This window comes from Amphiura filiformis, chromosome 12, assembly GCF_039555335.1.
Source record: "Amphiura filiformis chromosome 12, Afil_fr2py, whole genome shotgun sequence".
Classification (NCBI taxonomy): Eukaryota; Metazoa; Echinodermata; class Ophiuroidea; order Amphilepidida; family Amphiuridae; genus Amphiura; species Amphiura filiformis.
Window position 1 is genome coordinate 48,429,297 of NC_092639.1, and position 25,814 is coordinate 48,455,110.

Below are 25,814 nucleotides of genomic sequence, written 5' to 3' on the forward strand. Positions count from 1 at the left end.
ACAAATTCCTAGCAGACAATGTTGACACTTGGCCCGAGTCCTCAGTTTATCTGCAATCGCTTAGCAATGTTAGACCCGTCAACTGTGCGGTAAATGATGCAGTAGAACGAGGCGTGAAACTCAGTGCAGATTTCCTAGCTGCTGCCCAGAGTGAGGAACATAATCAAAATGTCTTGCAAGTGGTGGAGCAAGATAGAAAACAGACACCTATCTGAGAGAGCATAAACTGAATGATGCTACCTAATTTACCAATACCATATGGACTGATAAGCAACATAGATCTAAGTACATTTATTACATTGCCATGATTGTTATTCATATGGCAGCCACAGTGATGTTCAGTATAAAGTAATGAAAACTAAATAGCTGCCTGATTGTTTTGTCATTAGTAAAAGGCACCTATAATGCACAAACTTTCAGCTCGCAGCACACGGTGGACCCATTTTCCATGCAGAAATGGCTGTAAATAGAGAAACGTGCACATGGCAGCTATTATTATAACTTCAAATATGTCTGAAAATAGCTGCCTTTTTGCTTAGTTCAAATAAATTTGCATTTTATTGAGTATTGTCTGAGACATGAGGTAATATAAAAACATTCACTAAAGGCAGCTATTAATATGTATGTATAACTGTATATATAATTCAATAGCTGCCGGCCGAACTTTTACTGGTTGCCTCTGTCCGAACTTTAAGCTCACGGTGGACCCCTTCCGACCTCCGATTGAATTTAAATTTGGAGGGATGATTTTCTAGTTAAATGGAACAGTTTGACACTAGGTAGAAAAAATATGGTTGACATGAGGGGCTTTTGATGCACCCTAGTGACCACCCATCTTTTTTTCAGGGTAATTAATGAAAAGGTACCCCATTTAAAAAAAAAAAAGGAATACTGCCATGCATATAAGGCAGTACTGAAGGTAGGGCGATGGAGGCCATCTCAGATATTCCGATAAGGGAAACATACTTGTGGGGGGGGGGAAGCTTTAGAGGTACAATTCTGGTTTACCCTGCACACCATGTGTTTTCAATACAATTCTGGTTTAACTTGCACACCATATTTTGTAGGGTTAGAGATAGGGTTGGGGTTATACTTGTTTACCCTGCACACCATGTGTTTTCAATACAATTCTGGTTTAACTTGCACACCCTATTTTGTAGGGTTAGAGGTAGGGTTAGGGTTATACTTGTGCGCAGGGTATACCAGAATTATTCCACTTTTAGATAAACAAAATATTACACCCTCTCTTACTAGAGAATTAAAACTATTACAACCCAGATTAAGGGCTGGGGTATGAACGTTTGGACAGTATTTATTTTGGGACATCAGAGCACATCAGACATATCGAATTGCATTCTGAATACGAAGAATGTCATTCTGATATCAAATAATTTTGATTTTTGAAATTAGCAATTTAATACACATTTTATGGCAAATCATTAAAATTGATATTTTTGATGATTAACAGTACTTGAAGTAAACTTTATAAATCTGATGATTTATACTTAAAGTGTATGTAGGTGGGATGAAAAGCCGACGATCAATTGAAAATTTTGACCTTTCATTATTGAAGATATGGATTTTTTCCCGAAACACCAAAAAAATTAGGTCTTTTGGGAAAAAAATCCATATCTTCAATATGAAAGGTCAAAATTTTCAATTGACCGTCGACTTTTCCGCCCTGCTACATACACTTTAAGAATATATCATTAGATTTATATAATTTACTTCGAGGACTGTTATATATCAAAAATTTGAAAAATATCAAATTTTTATAATTTGTCATAAAATTTGTATTATATTGTGATTTTCAAAAAATGAAAATTATTTGATATCAGAAAGACATGCTTCAGTATTCAGAATGCAATCGATAGGTCTGAGGTGCTCTCATGTCCCACAAAAATACTGTCGAAAGCATAATAAACGCTCATTTTAGATCCCTTAACATCTCAAGAAGCAAAATGAAAGAAACCTGTGACAATACTGGCATAAATCATGCTCAGACCAAAATAGTAAAGTGTGACCAAAAAAAAGGTGATGAACTAGTGCTAGAAATCGATCTGTCAGCCCACGCTCACTTACACGTGACCAACAGATGGAGCGGATGCTTTGATTTCAAATTATATAATGAGACTATCTGTCACAAGAGCACAGTTCAGGACTTTGGAAATATAACTCAAGTTTAATTTTCTCCATGTCAGAGGGAAAATTTCCACCTGCCAGTTGAATAGGTAATTCTCAAAACTTCTTGAGGCTGACAAATTTGTACCAGTTCCAAAAACCAGGGTCCAAAATAAGAAAAAAACTGTTACTATGACCTTGTTTGCATTTGATGTTTTCATTTCAATGATTTCTGTTCCTAAATTTGAGTAAATTTGCCCAATTCTGGAAAATCAATGAAGAATCTGCACCTTATAGAGTTTTCGAGAAATTTTGAAGAAAACACCCTGTCTCTAAACCAGTTTTCTTAAAATTGTAACCCTGAGTTATACCCAAAATTCTTACAATACCTCCCAAATCTGTTGCACATCCCCATACCATCGTATCTAACACTGTCAACAAATGAATATGTTAGTTATTCTGTGCCATAAAATGTTGTTAAATTTGAAAGTTTCAATTAAAACTTACCACAAGAAAATGATCAGGTGAAAAAGACAATAGCACTGACAAGAACTACCAATCACATGGGCAGTTGTGTTGTCATAATGCTTTTCATAAGCGTAAATACTCGAGTGTATGTAGAAGTCATTGTAGTGCATCTGTGATGACCATAGTGTTCCAAGAGTCTTCATGAGATATTACTGACCAAGCTATGCTGTCAGGCAGCATAATAAGCTTATTTAAGTTGGAATATGACACAGAAACTCATTTCCACAATTTTGTTGTAAAAATTTTTTTATTCAGAACTCAAAAGATGCCAGTCTTCAAGATATTTCTTGATTAGGTGACGAAAAAAGAAACCCTGTTCACGGGGTCCAACCGACCCAGATTTTCCATTCCTATGCAAATGAATGCTGACCCAAATTTCAAAATTATTAAAAACTTTTGTTTTTGTTTTTGTATTTCCCCAAATTGCAAAATATTACAGATTTTTTAGATTTTTGGGGTCATTTTGCATAAACAAAAAAAAAGGCCATACCGATTACCGACTGAAAATATTTGTTCAGATAATCCTGTACAAATTTTAAAACAAATGTTCCCACCATATCAGCATCTGGCGAGAACTGAATGTACAAAGTGCACATAATATGGTACATTGTCTTAAATATTTCTTGTTTTTTTGTTTTATTTTTTGTAGTCTTCTAATACAAGCAGGTGCTGATGTCAATGCATTAGATTACGATAGTTGGACTGCACTTCATGCAGCCTCACATTGGGGCCATAAAGAAGCAGCAGAATTATTAGCAGAATCATTAGCAGATATGGACCTAAAAAATAATTTGGTAAGTGGTGGATTGTATAGTAGAGATAAGAGGATGACACATAATATTTTGCAGAATTCCTTTTACAAGTTCAGCGTACTGTTAACTGTCCAGTGTATGCACACGTTTGGAAAGGAACCTTGCAACAGATTATAATGTGACCTTATTATAGACCCTATGCAATAAACCAACTGGAACAGTATAACAATTGAAATAGCAGCATGTTAATGTCCATTCATACTACGCCGCAATTGCGGTGGGATGCTACTCTGCATTGTACTGCATTGAGGTATCGAGTTGCGTTGAGTTGCGGCAAAATGTAATAAATATATCTGCAACATACCGCACCGCAAAGCAATTGCGGCGTAGTATGAACAGACCTTTAGTGGACAGTTCTTAGTTTGATTCCCCAACCATTCATACCTATTGCCTGTTTTATCGTATTATCATGGAATTGCCCTGTGGAAGCCTCCTGGTGGACATGAATTTATTTAAATGAGGATGACTCTGTCATGAGTGACATCATATTGCATACGGTTTATACTTGTGTATAATTAAAGAGAATTCCCTAACTCCGTATTTATATGTAGCAAGGTTTGTAAACTCGATAGGGCAAAACGTGCGGACATAATGATGGGCATAAACTGTCAAGTTGTGGTTAGTGTGGGCAATGTATGTGCCAACGCAGCTCAATATTGCTGGCTGCCCACACTAGTGACCTGTAGTGAGTAGTTGCAAAAATATTGTCCTTTCTGACCAACCTGTCAAAGATTACCCACCTGCTCTTGGTAAACAGAAATGTATGTGATAGATTTTGGTCTGTCACATTTACAGTCGGAAATGTGTCAATTACAATCGTCTGCTTAAAAGATTGAGCAAAGTAGTTCAGTGAAGTGAGACCGACCCAAGATTAAACTTTATCTGCTTATAGTTTATGGAAGAGCATTTGACCGATAATGTTTGGCTGAGTGGTAGAAAGTCATATCTCCATCATGCCATGTGTGTGATTGCTGGAAATAATGCGTGTCCCTGAAAGAACTTCATAGTCGGAAATTTTAATTTGTAGGTATTTTAATGCCTGAACCAAACGGAACTTAATTGTTGATATCGTTCAGAAGTTAGAGAGCTATCAAATACTCTTTGAAATTAACAATTGACCACTCCATTCTTGAATACATCAATTTGCAAATCACATCTCATTTTAAATCGGCTCCACAGAGTCACACAGAAACGATACTGAACATCATGTCAATAGATTCCTCATGCTTAGTTCTTAGTACTCCAGAAACAGATCTTTGATTGATATTGAAATCCATGGCATGGATGGAAAATTGGGTATTTTTGTAAATTTCTTCCAAAAAGTTTAGTTTTAGTGTGCAAATGCACAATGTAACGTTTTAGATCATGTTTGATTCGGGCATTAAAATACCCCAAAAAGTTTCTGACGATAACTGTTCTTTCATGGACAACACCCCGTTTGTTTGATTTCACTGGTGAATGCTGCTGGCACTGGTATTATAGGCCATGTACTGTACATTGAGTGTACCCATGTATATCGCAGTCTGTCATACACATAGCAGCTAATGGAGATGCGTTTTTCTGCCGCTGAGGCATTTGTGTCATTACAGATTATACAGTGTCCAACATTCATAAAGATTTTGTGTTTGAAAGTGAGAAAGAGTAATCCTTAGATATATACTGCGCCAATAAAGTATCCTTACACTTGGAAAAATAATCACAATTTCCAAACTGAACAATATTAGGGTAAATTAGGTTTTTTTAAATGCACTATCTAATCCTGCACATTATGACACCACATTGAATCCAATGTGACTTCAAGAAGCAAAGTTACAAGCATTTGATTAGACGAAGGTCCAGTTTTAAAAGTGACAATCTGGCCTATTCAAAACTCCACACGACTAGACATCTGGTTTGAGAGTGGTGAATGGCTAGTTTATGCGTTTGGCTTTAATTTAAAACAAAAGGAACAAAAGAAAACTGAAACAAAAGAACTGACAAATAAAATGAAAATTATGAAAAGTACAGAGAAGCAAAAACTGAAATAAAAACTGCTTTAAATAATGCTTCATTGAAGAAACTGTGTTGTCTCTTTGTTTCGCTTGTTGGAATCTTTTTGCGCCTTATATAGGCCAGTTTGTCACTTTTAAAACTGGACCTTTGTCTATTCAATTGCTTGTAACTTTACTTCTTGAGGTCACATTGGATTCAATGTGGTGTCATAATGTGCAGGATTAGATAGTGCATCTATTAAAAAACAAATTTACCCCAATATTGTTCAGTTTTGAAAGTGTGATTATTTTTCCAACTGTAAGGATACTTTATTGGCGCAGTATAGTAACACATTATTATGAAGTGGGTTTTATATGAGACTTGTTTTTAAGTTTTGTTTTTTAAGTTATGCTTGCAATTTCTTTTACTAAAAATTAGTGAAACATTATTTTGTTTTGGTAATCCAGGGCCAGACCTGCTTCGACTTAGCAGAAGATGATATGGTTAAGTGCTTAGAAGAATTAAAGAAGAAACAAGCTTCAGTAAGTGTACATTCTCTGTTATGAACCGAAATGCCCAAACAAAACACACACAAAAGAGGCAGTTAAATACATTCTGAAATGGTATAGACATGCTGTGTTCACACATTTCAAAGTACAGTTTGTTGAGGAAGTTTAAAACACTGTTAGGGATGAAATCAAAACTCGACCACCGGTGGCATGTTATTAGGAATGGTCAAAATGATCAGCCATCATGGTTAATACTTGAGGCTGGACTGTACAGATGAAACACCTAATATTGTGTCTCATCAAAATAGCACCATTTCGTCCATGGCCAGGAAAAACCTGCTATGTGTCTTTGGCCCTTGAACATGTTTAAAACAGAACTGCAAAGATGTTACATAGGAGGTTTTGCTTTAAACATGTTCAAGGGCTAAAGTCGACACATGGGAGGTTTTTCCTGCCCATGGACAAATTTTGACCCTGCTGTTGCCAGCAAGAAATGATGCAGTTAAATGGTGTTTTAAACTTGATCTGTTTAGATCATTCTTATGTAATAAAAAAGCAAAGCTTCAGGATGTATTTGACTGTCTTTCAAAAAGTCATAGACAAGCTCTGGCAACATGTAAAGGTAACCCACGTACATGTAGAACATGTTGAACATGTTCCATTGTGAGGTTTACTTTCACTATAACAAACATCATTCCACCAACACATTTGTGAGATTTTGTTGCTCTCACCAATGCTATGGATGTAGCAAGCCCAATTTGATGTTGGCAGAGCTTGTCATAGAGTCCCAAAATTCATGGCAGCTTGTGGACGTTATTCTCAAGCGATCAGGATGGGAAACGTTGCGTGATATCAGTTCTGTAAAATAATATCTTGAACATATTGTGAACCATGATGTTGAAGTAATACACATACAGATGAGGGTCAGTAAAAAGTCGAGGCCAACTAAAACCTTTGTGGTGGCGCTGTTTCGTACAGCTGCGATGACTATTGCATTTCATGTGTTGTATGTGTCCGCTCTCTTTTTGAACTTCTTTTCCATCTGTGCTACTGTAGTGTGCATGACCCCGGGTCGCTGTCTCGTTATGCAAATTTCCTCCCCTGCAGCAATCTGACCCTTTCCTCCTGTGAGGATCAAATGGCTCAAATGTAGAAATGTTCAAATGTCAAGAGCTGGCTGTGTAATTTTCTCGCTTGCTAGCAAGCTCGCTAAATGCATCTCTTTGTATTGCTGGTGCCATTACATTATGTCATACCATGGCTTGCTTTAGCTAAATGGCCATTTCTGGATCGTGGCCCGTGCAGTAGTATGAGCAAAATAACTTATTGTATTATCTCATGTTTAACCTTGACATGGTAATACATGGCTCTTGTAAGATATTTTGCTATCATGGCTGGGTCATGTATCATATCTTTAAAACAAGATGAACCCTTTAAAGATTAACAATAATTCCTAAAAGGTTGAAATTATGGCTTTAAAGTGGACTAGATAAAAACATCCCAAATCTTGGTATTAAAGTAATCACAAGTTTCAGTTGAGACTAAGAGGCGAAGTGAGTGCACTGTGCGGATGGCATAACAAGGTATTGTCCCTCTGTCGATGTAGTAGACTCACACGTTCACATGCATTGAATTGGGTGGGTCACACATTCATCAGCAGAGTGCATCCACTCTTTAAATGAAACTTGGTTAATATCTTTCACTACCTGCCTTGGGTTGAAACTATCTCAGCCACTAAGAACTTGGTTGAAACTGCCTCAACCAAGAACTTAGTTGAGACTGGCTCAACCAAGAACCCCTCTCCTCAGCATGGTTAATGTCCACTTCATAGCCATAGTTTCAAGTAGACTGACCCTTCTGTACATCAGTATGCTGTTTTGTTTTCAAAGTCCACCAGATACTTTTGCATTTTCCCTTCCCTTCACAACACACATCCTTTAAATACCAGCACACATCCTTTAAATACCAGCACTCCCTTCAGTCCCTAAATAGAAAAAAAAATGTAATGGCTGAAAAGACTGAACTAAACACCCCAACATTTTGTGTCGCTAACTTAATTTCTGAATCATTTTTTTCTTAAAAAGTTTTAGGAAGGATGGAATCTAACCATGCATTTTCTGTCAAGAACTTTTTGTTTTATTCCAAACCTCTCACAGCACATCTGTGAGTTTTAAACATTTGAAAAAAATAAAAATAGAGAAACATTTAATATTTGACAACTCCATCCAAACAAAAAGCTCACGTCAGTGTCCAATTACTAACCAAGATCAATATTAGTATTTCCCTTTTCTGTATCGATACCACTTTTTGTTTCACTGAGAATGATGGTATGCATGAAAAGCATATTTGATGCATTCTTTTTCTTTCAATTTCTTGACTGTTTTTGGAATGAGTTTTAGAATCCATTTCCCATGGCTGGCTATCTGACAACCCTTATTTAAAGCTGATAAACAGTTTGTTTCCCCACCCCTCATAATACTACTAGCTGTATCTTATCAGCCTAAATGGAATCTTAATGTCCTTCAAACATCACGTATCTGCATCATATGCATGGAAAGATGGTGTAAGTGTGGGATGAAATCCCCTCCCCCTCAAAAAAACCCAAAATAAACAACAACACAGGTACTTGCGTTAGTGTTGTTCAGTTTAACCCCATGAGAACTACCTGCCTATTGGTCAGAAAGGAGTTTTCATTATCAATTGGACCAATCAGCAACATTGTTAGAATAATTTCACCACACAAAAAATTGGGGTGAATTATTTGCAAAACTCCATTCTGATTGGTGATTAAAATGAAAATATCATGTAATTGACCAATCAGAGGCAATGTTAGATCATTTATTCATCAATTGGATCAAACCCCCACCCTCCTCTTTTCAAACATTGGCTGACTTGATTAGACCATCTTTCTTGAGTATTTATAGGGCTATTCCAGTTGAAATCCATTCACCAACTATGAAAGACTTTGTTTTATACGTTGTGTGTTATTTCCCCATTGGAAGTTGTTGTGTCATATTTTCCCTGTTTTTAATTATGAAAGACATTTCCTTAATCTTCTACACAGGGGGTGTTAATTTCAAATCTGATAACCTGATCGGATGACTCCATTTGAAATGTATACCTCCTGTGTGGGATATTAAGGCCATGTCTTCCATAGGGGTGTATGGATGTCAACTGGAATAGCCCGTAGTATTTAAGGTCCCTGGGATGAAATACCTTTAAAGCTAACATAAAAAGTATGTCTTAAAAGCATAACAAAGCTTAAGAATAAGATGCCGCATTGTTGCTACAAACCAGGACTGACTGTTAACAACCTGTAACTGCTAGAAAGCAACCCCACCCCCATGCTTTCACTTCATTAGCAAATTACTTGACAACACTGCATATCATTGTGGCATATCTTAAGATGTTTGGATGCATTGTTTCCCTTCATTGTGTCTCTTCTTTTTTCCAGCACTCATTGTCTGTTTTCCTTTCTTACATGTATAGGTATATGTACTAGGAGTCTTATTAGTACAAATATAGGATAGAACTTTTCATCCAATTTTTAGTTTAAAAGCCATTTAGTGTGGTTTTTCAGATCACGAGGTGATGGCTTGCAAGTGTTTATTACACAAACTCAATTTTTTTGTATGATATGATTAGATATATGTTTTGCACATGAGAAAGAAATAGTATTGTGGGGGAGGGGTGGAGCAGCACCTCAAAAATGTCAAATTTGGGAGAACTTTATTTCAGCTATTTTTCTTTAGTCACAAGGTTCACATGAAACTTCATAATGAAACATCTATCTCTAGTTTGATAATTGTTTTTAAAATTGTTGTTGCCAGGGTGGCAGAGATACAAGAGCACCAAGTACAACGTTTTAGTTCATTTGATGTGGTCATGTTATCGTTATTATCATGTGCGTGTAAGTGCCCAGTGTTGCCTACTTTCGATGTGACCCAAATGAGAGTAGTTGGTGCTACTGAGTATCTCTTTTATCTGGGTGATATTGTCCATCAAATAGGTTAAAATTCTGGCCTTTGTCAATTACTATGATAATTGTGGTCAATATAGACTTGAGTTATTATACTTACTATGATATTCACCTCTGTGTACCTCTGTTGCTGCTGTTAAGATAAGCCTGCTTATTTATGTGCCTTGTCTTTGTATTATGGTGGAAAGTGGTCAACCGTGTGTATGGTTTCATGTGACTTTTTGTACCATTGTACATTTATTGGGGTGAGATCGGAAAGACAATAGAGAACAGATAAGCATTTGTTTTGGGATAGTGAAAAGAAGTAATGGAGCTCAACCAACTCTTAAGTATTGAAGATCAACCAAGTTGAACATTTCAATTAAAATGGTAGTTGATCAATACTGTGGAGAAAGTTGGGTTTTTTTAAATTCAATTTTATTCAACTGCATTTTAATGCATCAGTGTGTTCTATCATTTATTTTCCATTTGTTTATCAAATAGGTGCTCAACATCGTTTACAACAGCTATATTTCTGTGCAAACTATGGCAAACATTTAATCAATTTCCAGAAGAGTTATTGAAAGATGTTAATTTGATTACATTTTGTCTGAAACAACAAAAAGATGATATCATTTTTTCAGCCTCGTTGTTGAATTCACTAGCTACACTTTAAGTAGTGTTTGGAGTAGTTGCTTTGCATGCTTACCACCCACTCACCCACCTCTAACACCCTACTCACGGTCAAGTGAGCATCATGCACTTTGAAATTAGACTTACATAAAATGGTTTGTTCAGTGTATCAAACAGGTGCATACCAAGAAGTTTACATGTTGGATGGAGGAAGAAATACTTGCCCTTACAGATTTTGATGTTGTTAAGAGCATCAAAAACTGTTGTTAATTAATGTAAGTTAAAAAAGAAAAATGTAACGATGCCAATACCATTTGCTACACTGAACAAACTATTTTGTAAGTCTACTTATGCACCCAAAGCCTGATTACTGTGGTTTTAAGTGGTTTTAACGACTAATGGGAACTTACCAGGGCCATCAGGAAAATTGTTTTCTCGATGATAACATTTGTTGTATACCAATTCCAAACTTACCTTTATGTTTCCAGCATAGTAAAAACCACTTACAGCAATGGTTTTCCCTCCCCCATATATCTTCACGTAACTGTCACCACAAATTCACTTTTCGTACAGAATTACCAATACCTTGGTCTTCTCAATAAAAGCGCAGAAAATTGCTTTTTCAAGCTTTTGGTTGGCTTTCACTTTTTATTATTTTGTACAAAATAAAAGCGCATGATGGTCTTGCTTCAAACGATGATTATTCCCTTGCATTAGTTTTTGGCATGGTGTTTTTCTTTTCTTTGCGTGTCTCCGTTTACAGATAAAGAGGGAAAAGAAGCCGTCGGTACCAAGAATCGAATCCAAAGCACCACCACCTCTCAAGAGAAGGTATGTATTTGGCATTGGATGGTCATGCAACATGCGTGATTATTATTATATATCAAATGTAGGATGCATTGCACACAGGGTTATTGGGCTAATCCAGTTGAAATCCATACATCCCCTATGCAAGACATGATCTTAATCTCCCACACAGGGGGTGTAGATTTCAACTAGAGTCACCCACTTCAGGTATACCCTTTTGAAATTCACACTCCCTGTGTGGAAGACTAAGGTCATGTTGTCTTCCACAGGGGGTGTATGGATTTCAGATGGAATAGCCCGGTGCAGGAATCCTGAGTGCATGGTTCTAATCTCGAAGTATTCAATTTGTTGTCCTAAGTTTACCAGTACAAGGGTAGGTCTGTAATGTTGTTGCAAAATGATGAGAAAGTAGGACAAAATGCAATTTTTCCCCCTGTTTACTTGGGATTACAAAATATGTTTGCAAAGACATAATACTGGCATTGCTTTCAAAAAAGGGAGCAGCCCTTTTCCCTGTTATTTTCCCTTGTTTAGAAGTTTAGAAACTAAATGAAATTGCAACCAAACTATATCAAATTTTATGTTTAAAGCCAAATTGCCACTCATTTGAATAGAAGGGGGATAACAGAGTTACTAGTTTCTGTCAATTAGTAGATCAGTATCTGATTTCAGATTTCTTTACAAGTTTTCCATACTACATGACAAATTGGGTGGTGTTTTTAAAACAGCACATAAAATTCTCGGTATTCACAATATGATGTGCCGCAAGTGTTTGCTGTGGAGAAGCCAAAATATGCAGTGCATTATGGGGAAAAGTCCTCAACATCCAACACCCACGTAATATAAATACAACACAGGAACACATTTCATTTTACAATTATAGAAGATACATTTTCTATCTATTGGTCATGTGGAATCCTTCGTGGAGCTTTTTTCAACATTATTATTATCACACTCGTGAAAATCCAATGGTTTCTAGAATAGCGATTTTAACCCTGGAGGTCAAAAATTGGGACTGGCAAAAGCTACTGCTGTCAGTGCATTGTATTGTGAATACTGATACCGGTAATTCAATTTTTTGGTAACCGTGTAAATAGATGTTTCTTTCCCGTATTTATATATATAAAGTGTGAAGAAAGTTGATATGTATAGCACTTATATATTTATTACATACATCATGAAAAGCCGACTGTATAGCACAATATTCTCACTATGCATTCCCCTTTTTGGTTCCATATTTTACACAATTTGCGGTCATAATGTACATATTCACATTATGTTTCGTGTATCAGTTTTTAGTAGTACAATTTATTTTTTGCTTTGAAATATATTCATTTGCTATAATTATTGACATCATCATCATCATTGTTTTATATAGTTTACATTATAACATCCCTTTTACTTGTGGTGAACGATTGTCACTAATCCAAATATGGTAGTAACATTACTCTATATCTTGGGTGACCATATCCATATTTATCGATTTATCACCGGTTGCTAATCATCTAAAATCAATTTAATTTCCGAATAAAGTTGCAATCATTTCTTATAGGATCTTTGCATTTAATATAAGCATGATTGGAATGTTTATAAACTTGGGATATATTTATGATAACCATAGATTAAAGATGAACAGATAGCACCCCAACAGGCAAAGTCCCTGTGCTTTGTATGCAGTGAGAATTCTTGCATATTCATGAGGTCCGATTGTTCTATTGTCTGTGTCTAACAAATCGTACATTGCGTGCCTAGGCGTTAATGTGATAGATGTCAAGACTGCGCTTTGAAATGATATGCCATAACAGGCTCGGAGTGGGCATAACATTCTTATCTCTGGCACTTGCAGAATGATTGGCCCTCATTAACAGATGAAGCGGGACTTTGCCAGTTGGGACACTGTCTGTTTATTATTAGTTTATGTTCATAACACACACAGTTAGAATTTTAGCACAAATATGAAAATCAATTCTCACGAGGACTCTGGTTTAAAAAAATTATTTGAGTCAAAGTTGACACTTATAGTTTGTTCAGATTTGACACAGTGGGATACTTTGCAAGAATCGATCATTCCTGTAAAGTTCCTTTGCCGGAGTCGAGACTGATTCTCAGATTGTGCTGCCAAATTCTAGCCCTGGCATATTTTATTTAGAAAAGATTGCAGAAATGAAAACTCTCTTTGAAGATTGTCCCAAAAAGCTTGATTAATGATAACTAGTTTCAACCCCCTTCCCCATAGCATCACCTTGCATGATCAAATAAAGGTGTCAATCGCTGGCAATGCAAATAAAATCTCCATTCTGCAGCTAAATGAAGAGAAAATGGTTGCTGTTGTTTATCCTTTTATTACTACTGCTAAGAGAATAAACCAATAATTACTTTTGTATCAAAAAGTCCCAGTTAATATATCACCAACTTTTGGTTTGTTCCCTAAGGAGTATTGTCAGTGTGTGCAAAAATTTGTTTTTGAATTTGAAGAAAAACCCAGCACGAATGTCAGCCTCTCAGTTGCCCATTTCAAATCATATCAAAGATTTTAAATTCTTCATCAAAGAGAGTTTTGTATCTGAATTTTACTTCACAACAATATATATCCCATGCATGTTCTTTAAATTGGTGCATTCTTTATAGCACATTCTTATTATTAAAAACATCAATCCAAAAATGTTAATTTAGGTTCCAACTTCATTCAGGCAAGAAAAACGAGATTGAATGCAACACTATTTTTTGGACTTCTCTCTTGCACACAAAATTGCATGTTTATGTCTTAGAGTAATGTCAAGCACTTTGGAATGTGCATGATTAAACATTTCTCCTTCAGATGTTCCTGAAATCTAATTTCAAGAGTCCTTATTTTTTCCATTGCTAGTTTTTGGAAATATGTGAGTTTGTATAAACTACAAAAAAATTAATTGTATGATGAAATCTGATCATTTAAGTAGTTGATTGATCTATCGATCATATCAATCTAGTCACAGGCATGAGAATTTTCAGGCTTTTGCCCAAATTCAGGCAGTTTTGTTGTCCAAATTTATGCATTTTTTATTTCTTTTCAGTCAGTTTTGGGCGTTTTGAGGCCGAATTCACACGCTTTTTTTAGGCAGTTTTCAAAAAAGCCATTCTAATAACTGTAGTCAATGCAATTAAAGCAAAGGAAATGTATCGGGAGTGATTATTTCTTTGACCTTTTGACAGGATATACAAATATTAAAGATCAACAAATGTTAAAGATACCTCTAGTGGTAGCATGTTATTCAGCACCTATGCAGATTTTTACAGGAGGAAAATACTATGTCATCAATGTATATGATATCTAGTAAATATCTGGTTTCTGGTTCTATCTCTATCAGTTAGCCCATACCAAAATATTGCTGTAGAAACTGTTTCTTATAAAAATTACTCAGGATTTTTGGTTCTCATGTCCAATCCTCTGAAAGTCATGTACCATGTCAATTTCTAGAAAAAGCTATGTACCGTGATCTTTGAATGTACACAGAAGAGCATGCATGTCGATATGTATCATCGTTACGACTTGTTTAATTAATCCCTTGTTGTCTAGATCTAACCCATTGCATGTTTCTGTTTGTATGTTTGACCGACCACCGTTTTTCCTCCTACATGTGGTTTTTCTAATATGTAACTCCTACTCCTATATGGCCAACACACACGTTATACACTTAGTGATGGACAGAGTGGTAGCAAGTCGTCTAGTAGATTATCAATGTAAGTACCTGTTGTCGTAGTACATACGTTGCGTACCTACCTACCAACAAATACCTTCTATTTTGCTTGTATTGTGGACGTCATACACACATACATTTGTCACTCTCTTCTCGTACAAAATTCTCAAAACATTTGCCGAATCTTGTTGTGATCTTATAGTTGACACACCCGATATAATTATACGCTGTCCTTTTGTATCGAACTGGCTGTAAAGTTCAACATGAACAAATATTTTGCAGTAAAAAATGTTTTCGCCATGGTCGTTGCCCGCTTTCAGCAAACTGCGTATGGTAATCTGTTTATGCAAAAAATCATAATATATGAGCATTTTATTCAAAGCTTTGTCTTGTTGTTAAATGTGTTTTCGTCAATTTCTTCTAGTCTATATGTACTTTTCATTTGTACAACACCAATCACAAAGATCGTCATCATTATAACCATTCTGTAGTAGGGTTGCACTAGCCAAGTCACTCTTTTCAAATACCTTGTACAGTTTTCTGCAGTTAGTCTTTTTGTTTCTTCATTCTTCCATATATAACCAACTACAAAATATCACTTACGATCATTTTTTCAAGGCATTCCGATTCAAAAGTTAACATGACATTCACATTCACCTTGCCTATTTGTGAAATATATCTGCTTCCTCTGAGAATCATTTTAATATTTGGGCTCCCCTTAAAAAGTAGGCCCCTTGGATTTTTTACTGTATTGATTCACTACATGGATTGAATTATTGTCGTCTACTCACAAATGGAAAAAAGTAAAACATAAACTGTTGCCTTCATCAATTGTTAGTAAACTTGCAGTAATAAATATTAAAATTGTCTTCTTTGGATTACTGTACTTTACTGGCTCTTGTTTAACACCACTGTGATCACTTCAGTTATTATTTTTAATTTTGGTGTTTTGAAAGTCTTGTTCATTCATCATTAAATGTAAGGATAGCGAGAATGCATGTTACACAAAAAGGCTGAAATTTGCGTATTTTGGGTATAATTGCGCATTATAGGTCTGTCCGCAATTTTAAGATTTTCACAATATAACCATTTTTCAAGCACCTTTTTTCCAAAAACCTGAAGTTTTCACTAAAATCAAAGAATCCGTAATGATCTGCAACACAATCCATGTTAAAAAAAAGTATAGAAAATAGACCGTCACAAAAAATTCCAAGAAAATATAGAAGAAAAGAAGTAAAATTTTTGAAAATATTGCAAATTCAAACTTATTTTGGAGAAAAATCATGCATTTAAAAAAAATATGCACAATTTGAGCATATTGCGAATTTTCAAAAACTGATGCATGCATTTTGCTCTAAAAAACAGCACATTTTCCCTATACGCCAATCTGAATATTTCTTAAGTTAAAATGATATAGTTTGTCTTCTATTCAAGGAAAAATGATTGTATAGCGATGTGTATTGTATCATCAGGCCTGATCAGAAAGATGATAAAAGATACAAAGCAGAAAGAAACTTGACATTAAGACAATTGCTTACTAATGAATAGGGATATCACTTCAAGATTCAGCATCATGACACCAACAAGCACCACTACAAATGGTTCTTCCTCCCATATTAACGATTGTCAAACAAAAGTTGATTTTGATGTAAATAACAAATTTTACTTACTAGAGATGAACGTTTTTGTAAACCATTACTGACAAATGATGAATAACAATGATGATGATTATGTTTAGCTTTTAATGTGCTTTTCTTTCAGTTTTTGCTGCTTCTATTTAGACAGTTTAAAGCTTTTTAATAAAAATATGATTTGTTGTCTTTTAAATTATTGTTTTATTTGTTGAAAAGATGGGCATTTTGAGAGTCAATAGTGTTTATTCAGAGGCACTTTGTCACCATTTTGTTCCAGTGAAAATTTAACATTGTGCACAAGAGGATGCAATTCTGTATTACAGTTAGTAAATTTGAGGAATTTTAGAGCCAAATTAGGATCATTCAGTGAGGTTGAATCACTAAATATATATATATCGGTTGCGCCATTTTACCTCAAGTGATGATGCTGGTTAATATGATATATGCTAAGTGACAAGGTGGTGAAAAGTTGAGTTTGACTATTTTCTGACTATTTTTATGTTGCTGAAAACAGCCTGTGAAAATCACTGCAGCTTGCGAGTGAAATTTTGACACCAAAGTCAGACTCAACCCTGACTTTGACACTAATCCATGACATTACATATTACCTTTTGTTGATTTGCGAACCTTCTTACAAAGTGTCACAAAATATGAACCAGTGTAACATTAAAATTTTACAATTGGAATTTGGGCCAAAGACAATCGATGAAGGGCCCTTGGATTTCAAACCCAAATCATGGGCCTGTATGGCTCTTGAAGATTTTGGCTGATTTCGAACACTGTGTAGAATAAAAGACTAGCATTGCACCAGATGCAATGAAAGTGGCCCATACCTAACATTTTTTTATTTAAGATTTTAGCCAATTTAGAGAAGCTTTTGACCAATACCCAAATGCTGCGATCATCCATGCTTGATTGGTTAGGATTGGTTGACCATAGAAATTCTTATTTTGAGGACTGGTTAAATTTGTACCACTAATTGGTTTGGTGAAGGGTATATATTATAGTGGTAAATGGATAGCAAGATACAGTCGGAAACTAAAGGTGCAGGGTCCAAGGGAAGCGTTGTCATGGGAATGCATGGTGGCAGATTTTGATATCTTTTGGATAACTATCCAGACATCTCACATTTGTGGGGCAAAGACTGGCCAGCATTTCGCTAAGTGAAAAGTTTGTACTACCAATGACTTGTTGCTTCCGTGAATTAATGTGCCCTCCGAAATCTAGTCCCATAGAGAAACATCTTTTTATAAAGTGCACAATTTTAGGTCAAGGGCTCAGTCACTCACCTTTGCACAGTGTTTTTTATGGGACCTGAAAGCACATCAGGCACACCAAATTGCATTCTGAATACGAAGGAATGTCCTTCTGATATCATATAATTTTTTTTAAATATGCAATATAATACAAAAAGTTAAAGTTAAATCCTTCCCAAGCCTTTCGGCCCATTGGGTGGCACCTATCTCCGTTTCATAACCCTAGGCCACATGTCTGCAAGCAGAAAAGCTACAGCAGGGGTTAGTCCACTGGTAGCCATGTGTTTAACTTTCCTACTCCATTCTTTCAATGCCGAACGCCTGGCAAGAAGGCAGTAGGTACCATTTTTAAAGCCTTTGGTATGGCCCGGCCGGGATTCGAACCCGCGACCTCCCGATCGTGAGGCGGACGCTCTAACGACTAGGCCACCACTAGGCAATTTATTAAAAATTAATATTTTTGACATTTAACAGTTCTCGAAGTAAACTTCATAAATCTAATGATATGTACCGGTACTTAAAGTGTATGTAGCTGGGAAAGCAGATCATCATATGATAATTTTGGCCTTTCGTATTGAAGGTGTTCGTGAAGGTTCCAAAAAAGACCAGGTCTTTAGATTTATAAAGTTTACTTTGAGAACTGTTAAATGTCAAAAATATCAATTTTTAATAATTTGCCATAATATTTGTATTTTATCACAAATAAAAAAAAAATCAAATTATTTGATATCAGAAGGACATTCCTTATTCAGAATGCATTTGGTGTGTCTGACACTCTCTGGTCGCACAAAAAATACTGTGCAAAGGTTGCTGACCGAGCCTTTAAGGCTGCGAGGCAGCCACAAACCATTTAAAACACAATTATATTGAATGCCTATCTTTGATGTTTAGTCTGTAACTTTTATGACTTGTTGATGTCACATATTATGATTTACGTAACATACTGCGTAACATGCATAGTTGTATTCGATGTGTTATATATACATGTAGTAGTTGATAAGTGAAAGTTTGAGTTTGGTACAGGATCACTAACATTTCCATTGACTCCCTCCCTCCTTTACGTAGGGCGTCGGTGACACGTATAAGTGCGCCGGACCGCAACATGCTCCTGCATCAAGACATGGCTGCGGAGAGGAAGCACCTGGAGCAGAAAATCCATGGGGATAAAGACAAAGTAGGTTCAACAATATTGAATGTGTGCTGCTTGATTCGTATATATATTGTCTTGTCATCAATGTCAATGATTTCAGTTGGAAGAAATGAGTACTATTACATATACACAAACACCACCACGTGTGCATGCACATAGTTATACGCTCACCAACCCACACATACAGAGTACATTTCATATGATATGTAATGTTTGGACAATTTGAGGGTTGAGAGCAAGAAGGCCTTAACTCAAAAAGGATTGTGAGTTACGGTTTTCTTGTTCTCAACCCTCAAATTTATCCAGTAGCTTATGTTTTTAAAAAAAAGCTTAGAACAAACATGGAATATTGTTGCTGAATTTTGAATTGCACATTAGTAAGCGTGTTTATTTACGAGGTATATACAGTACAGACTTGCACCACCAACACTAAATACATTGTCACCATCTTTTTTTGTGAGTGCCTCTTTCACATTGAAATCATTGATTGATGGGTGAATTTGATTGTAACACTGTTAGAATACTCGTCTAAATTTTACCTATTGTTTTACAGGAATCCAGTAGTTAACTACTCTATTTGACTTAGTACTGGACAGAAGTAAATTTTAAGTTACATTTTAACATGTCAAAATACTTCTCTCTTATGACTAAGTCAAATGAGCAGAGGACAACCACTCTTTACTACTGTATACATTTGGATTTACAGTTTGACTATGTTTAACTGACATACTTAGAGGCGATACAGTAGTTCATTCAACATGGAGTAACTGTATTGCAGATCAAGTTTGATATGCCGAAGTAAAAACTGACCAAGTTGGACATTTGGAAGCTTTTTATACCTCAATCTCTTGATCTTAGTAAAAGAGGATGCAGTGGGGCTTTTAATATTTGGATTTTAAGAGATCACTTGTGCAATGGTCAAATATGCAATAAGGTCAAAGTGCATTAAAGTTTGATCTTGGTTTCAAAAACCATTTGCCCTATTCAATATTGAGTTATTCAGAACTTTTTACCATTTGGGATCTTATATGAAAAGAGATGACACCTCCTATTGCTGTTATGCAACATCCAGTGTTTTCTAATCACCAGAATGGTTTTTTTAAGAAGTAGTGGAACTATCTAAAATTGATTTTAAAATGGCCCAAAACCAAACCACTTAAAAAAATACTGGTCAGTGTTAAACATCAGCAGATCAAACGTAGTTAGTTAAACCTAGTCAAACTGTATATGATTTGAGTCCAGTATTATGTCTGAAAAAGATGGTATACCTAACAAGACACATGTGCCAAACAAAATAATATATTATATTATGTGGTTTTTTTTCACTGATGGACTTTGTGCATGAATGTGCATGAGCTATGTTATATACAGCATGCATGTTGGCAGCAAAAGCTGAAAAAAGCTGTTATTTCACGAATGTTAGAATTTCTGTTCTTTTAGTTTTTATATTGGTTTAGTAGTTTCAACATGCTGCTTAAACATCGGCTGCTTTTTCATCGCCGATGCTTTATATTTTTATTTTTTTAACATCACAGTATAAAAACATGGCCTTAAGCATGATGGAATGGCTGTTAATTTTATAGATACCGTAGTATAATATCTGTTGACTATTTTTATTAGATTTATTTTTATTTTATATGAATTAAATCATGCAATAAGGCAAATCTATCTGCAGCATCAGTTTGAAATAGAAGCCAGTCTTGTCAATTAAAGTACATGTATTTGTAGTACCCCTATTGGGGTGGGAAAAGTAGCTTGGTGCTTACTGTAGATTTTTATATGGAGGTTAAAATTGAAATCGCACATGGAGTAGAGACATTGCACAATTCATTGAAAAATATTATTGTTACTCTTAACCCATAGTCCATACCATTCACAAATGGGCTGAAAAGTCTGCATGAGTCTTAGTGTATTGAACTTAAGTAAAAAATTAGTAAAACAAAGTATCTTGGATTGATTGTATTCAGTGAATATTCATTGCCTTGCCAATAAGCAATACAGACCTGCAGTATTTTTTTGTTATGCAAATTTATAGGAAATGCCGGTTTAATATCTCAAAAGTTATATTGCCAAACTTTTCAGCCCCTTTGTGACAAACGGACCCATACTATGCTTCAAAATCATGGGCTTAGCAACTCGGTCTATAGCTGGGGTAAACTTCCAAAACCTAGTCACTGAATAGCTAGAACATCAAGGCAAATCCTGCTCAATTATTTAGTCGTGCAACCGTAGGTACCACAGAGTTACTTTGTTCAAATGCAGTAGGTATCATAGTTAATCAGTGGTCACATGGAGGGCGGATATTGTCCTATTGCCCTGTATGCTGGTGTCTGACATGAAGTTACTGTATCAAATTTTGTCAGTAGCATACAGAAATAAATTTATTTCCACTAAACAATCACATGTTAGGGCTTTTTTAGAATTTGTTTAAATCTTATCTACTCCCTGTAAAATGTTCTCTAATCGCTACTCTGTGTAAAGCCTGTTCTAGCAAAGCGGTGGTTTGGATTTGATGCATCAGCTTCTAGCAGTGTACTTTGCTATTATGAGTCTGTGGACATTCACATCCAATTCCTGTGGGCTCTGATGTATGTATCATGTATCATGTTCTTCATGCATATTGAATATGGCACCGCCTTCTCATGAAAGCAAAGTACACGATCATCTCATTGACTATAGCATACTGGAGTCACATAAAGCTTCTAGGATCTAAACAGTGTCATAAAGTTGTGTAATAATAATTGAAAAAATGAAAAATATTCTCTTCACATTTATCCTAATGTGAAACTGCAATAAATGCTTAGTTTCAATTTGTGGTTAGAAAACACCTTACAATATTGGCGGTTGGACTAGCGGTTACTTCTAATGTGAATTATCAGCGTGAGGAAAGGGGTGGGATGACAGACCACAAACCTGTTACAATGAGGAAAGGATGGGATGACACAGGCCTCAAACATGTCACAATGAAGAAAGGGTGGGATGACACAGACCACAAACTTGTCACAATGAGGAAAGGATGGGATGACACAGACCACAAACTTGTCACAACATGGGAAAGGGTGTGGTGACACAGACCACAAACTTGTCACAATGAGGAAAAGGGTAGGATGACACAGACCACACACTTGATATAATGAGGATAGGAATGGGATGACACAATGAGGAAAGGGGGGGGGGTAGGTGACACTTACCACAAACTTGTCACAGGGACGAAAGGGTGGGATCACAAACTTGTCACAATGAGGGAAGGTGTGCGAATACCACAAATGAGAGAAGGGGGTATGACCCAGACCACAAACTTGTCGCAATGAGGAAAGCGGTGGGATGACACAGACCACACACTTGTTGCAATGAGGAAAGGGTGGTATGACACAGACCATAAACTTGTCGCAATGAGGAAAGGGGTGGGATGACACAGACCACAAACTTGTCACAATGTGGAAAAGGATGAGATGACACAGACCACACACACACTTGTTGCAATGAGGAAAGGGGTGGGATGACCCAGGCCACAAACTTGTTGCAATGAGGAAAGGGGTGGGATGACACAGACCACACTCTTGTTGCAATGAGGAAAAGGGTGAGATGACACAGATTATAAATTTGTCATGATTAGGGAAGGAATGGGGTGACAGACCACAAACTTGTCACAATGAGGGAAGGGTAAGATGATACAGACCATAAACTTGTCACAATGAGGAAAGGGTGGTATGACACAGACCATAAACTTGTCACAATGAGGAAAGGGGTGGGATGACACAGACCATAAACTTGTCACAATGAGGAAAGGATGGGATGACACAGACCACAAACCTGTCACAATGAGGAAAGGATGGGATGACACAGACCACAAACCTGTCACAATGAGGAAAGGGTGGGATGACACAGACCACAAACCTGTCACAATGAGGAAAGGATGGGATGACACAGACCACAAACCTGTCACAATGAGGAAAGGATGGGATGACACAGACCACAAACCTGTCACAATGAGGAAAGGGTGGGATGACACAGACCACAAACCTGTCACAATGAGGAAAGGGTGGGATGACACAGACCACAAACCTGTCACAATGAGGAAAGGATGGGATGACACAGACCACAAACCTGTCACAATGAGGAAAGGATGGGATGACACAGAACACAAACCTGTCACAATGAGGAAAGGGTGGGATGACACAGACCACAAACCTGTCACAATGAGGAAAGGGTGGGATGACACATACCACAAACCTGTCACAATGAGGAAAGGATGGGATGACAGACCACAAACCTGTCACAATGAGGAAAGGATGGGATGACACAGACCACAAACCTGTCACAATGAGGAAAGAGTGGGATGACAGACCACAAACCTGTCACAATGAGGAAAGGGTGGGATGACAGACCACAAACCTGTCACAATGAGGAAAGGATGGGATGACACAGACCACAAACCTGTCACAATGAGGAAAGGGATGGGATGATGCAGACGACAAACCTGTCACAATGCGGAAAGGGTGGGATGGCACAGACCTGTAAGGAAAAGGGTGGGATGACACAGAACACAAACTTGTCACAATGAGGAAAGGGGTGGGAAAATGCAGACCACACACACTTGTCACAATGAGTAAAGGGTGGGATGACACAGACCACAATCCTGCCACAATAAGAAAAGGGATGGGATGACACAGACCACACACTTGTCACAACGAGGAAAGGGTGTGGTGACACAGACCCAAAGTTTTCACAATGAGGAAAAGGGGGTGGATGACACAGACCACAAACATGTCACAATGAGGAAAGGGTGCGATGACGCAGACCACAAACCTGTCACAATGAAGAAAGGGTGGGATGACACAGACCACAAACTTGTCACAATGAGGAAAGGGTGGGATGACACAGACCTGAAACCTGTCACAATGAGGAAAGTGTGGGATGACACAGACCTCAAACCTGTCACAATGAGGAAAGGGTGGGATGACACAGACCTCAAACCTGTCACAATGAGGAAAGGGTGGGATGACACAGACCTCAAACCTGTCACAATGAGGAAAGGTGGGATGACACAGACCACAAACCTGTCACAATGAGGAAAGGATGGGATGACACAGACCACAAACCTGCCACAAGGAGGAAAGGGTGGGATGACAGACCACAAACTTGTCACAATGAGGAAAGGTTGGGATGACACAGACCACAAACCTGTCACAATGAGGAAAGGGTGGGATGACACAGACCTCAAACCTGTCACAATGAGGAAAGGATGGGATGACACAGACCACAAACCTGTCACAATGAGAAAAGGGTGGGATGACACAGACCACAAACCTGTCACAATGAGGAAAGGATGGGATGACACAGACCACAAACCTGTCACAATGAGGAAAGGGTGGGATGACACAGACCACAAACCTGTCACAATGAGGAAAGGGTGGGATGACACAGAACACAAACCTGTCACAATGAGGAAAGGGTGGGATGACACAGGCCTCAAACCTGTCACAATGAGGAAAGGATGGGATGACAGACCACAAACTTGTCACAATGAGGAAAGGATGGGATGACCACAGACCACAAACCTGTCACAATGAGGAAAGAGGGGATGACAGACCACAAACTTGTCACAATGAGGAAAGGATGGGATGACACAGACCACAAACCTGTCACAATGAGGAAAGGGTGGGATGACAGACCACAAACTTGTCACAATGAGGAAAGGGTGGGATGACACAGACCACAAACCTGTCACAATGAGGAAAGGGTGGGATGACAGACCACAAACTTGTCACAATGAGGAAAAGATGGGATGACACAGACCACAAACCTGTCACAATGAGGAAAGGATGGGATGACACAGGCCTCAAACCTGTCATAATGAGGAAAGAGTGGGATGACAGACCACAAACTTGTCACAATGAGGAAAGGATGGGATGACACAGACCACAAACCTGTCACAATGAGGAACGGGTGGGATGACACAGACCTCAAACCTGTCACAATGAGGAAAGGATGGGATGACACAGACCACAAACCTGTCACAATGAGGAACGGTGGGATGACACAGACCACAAACCTGTCACAATGAGGAAAGGATGGGATGACACAGACCACAAACCTGTCACAATGAGAAAAGGGTGGGATGACACAGACCACAAACCTGTCACAATGAGGAAAGGGTGGGATGACACAGACCACAAACCTGTCACAATGAGGAAAGGATGGGATGACACAGACCACAAACCTGTCACAATGAGGAAAGGATGGGATGACACAGACCACAAACCTATCACAATGAGGAAAGGATGGGATGACACAGAACACAAACCTGTCACAATGAGGAAAGGGGTGGGATGACACAGACCTCAAACCTGTCACAATGAGGAAAGGGTGGGATGACACAGACCTCAAACCTGTCACAATGAGGAAAAGGATGGGATGATGCAGACAAACCTGTCACAATGAGAAAAGGGTGGGATGACACAGACCACAAACCTGTCATAATGAGGAAAGGGTGGGATGACACAGACCACAAACCTGTCACAATGAGGAAAGGGTGGGATGACACAGACCACAAACCTGTCACAATGAGGAAAGGATGGGATGACACAGAACACAAACCTGTCACAATGAGGAAAGGGTGGGATGACACAGACCACAAACCTGTCACAATGAGGAAAGGGTAGGATGACACAGACCACAAACCTGTCACAATGAGGAAAGGATGGGATGACACAGAACACAAACCTGTCACAATGAGGAAAGGGTGGGATGACACA

General features: G+C 37.4%; 1 protein-coding gene across 1 annotated transcript in view; it reads left to right on the forward strand.

The window, feature by feature from the left end:
- Window positions 1–25,814, forward strand: part of LOC140166868 (protein phosphatase 1 regulatory subunit 12C-like) — a 144,918-nt gene that overhangs the window by 50,116 nt on the left and 68,988 nt on the right. The window contains 5 exon segments of the mRNA XM_072190355.1: window positions 3,299–3,443; window positions 5,900–5,974; window positions 11,296–11,363; window positions 15,018–15,059; window positions 18,972–19,080. Coding sequence (XP_072046456.1) covers window positions 3,299–3,443; window positions 5,900–5,974; window positions 11,296–11,363; window positions 15,018–15,059; window positions 18,972–19,080 — 439 coding nt within the window.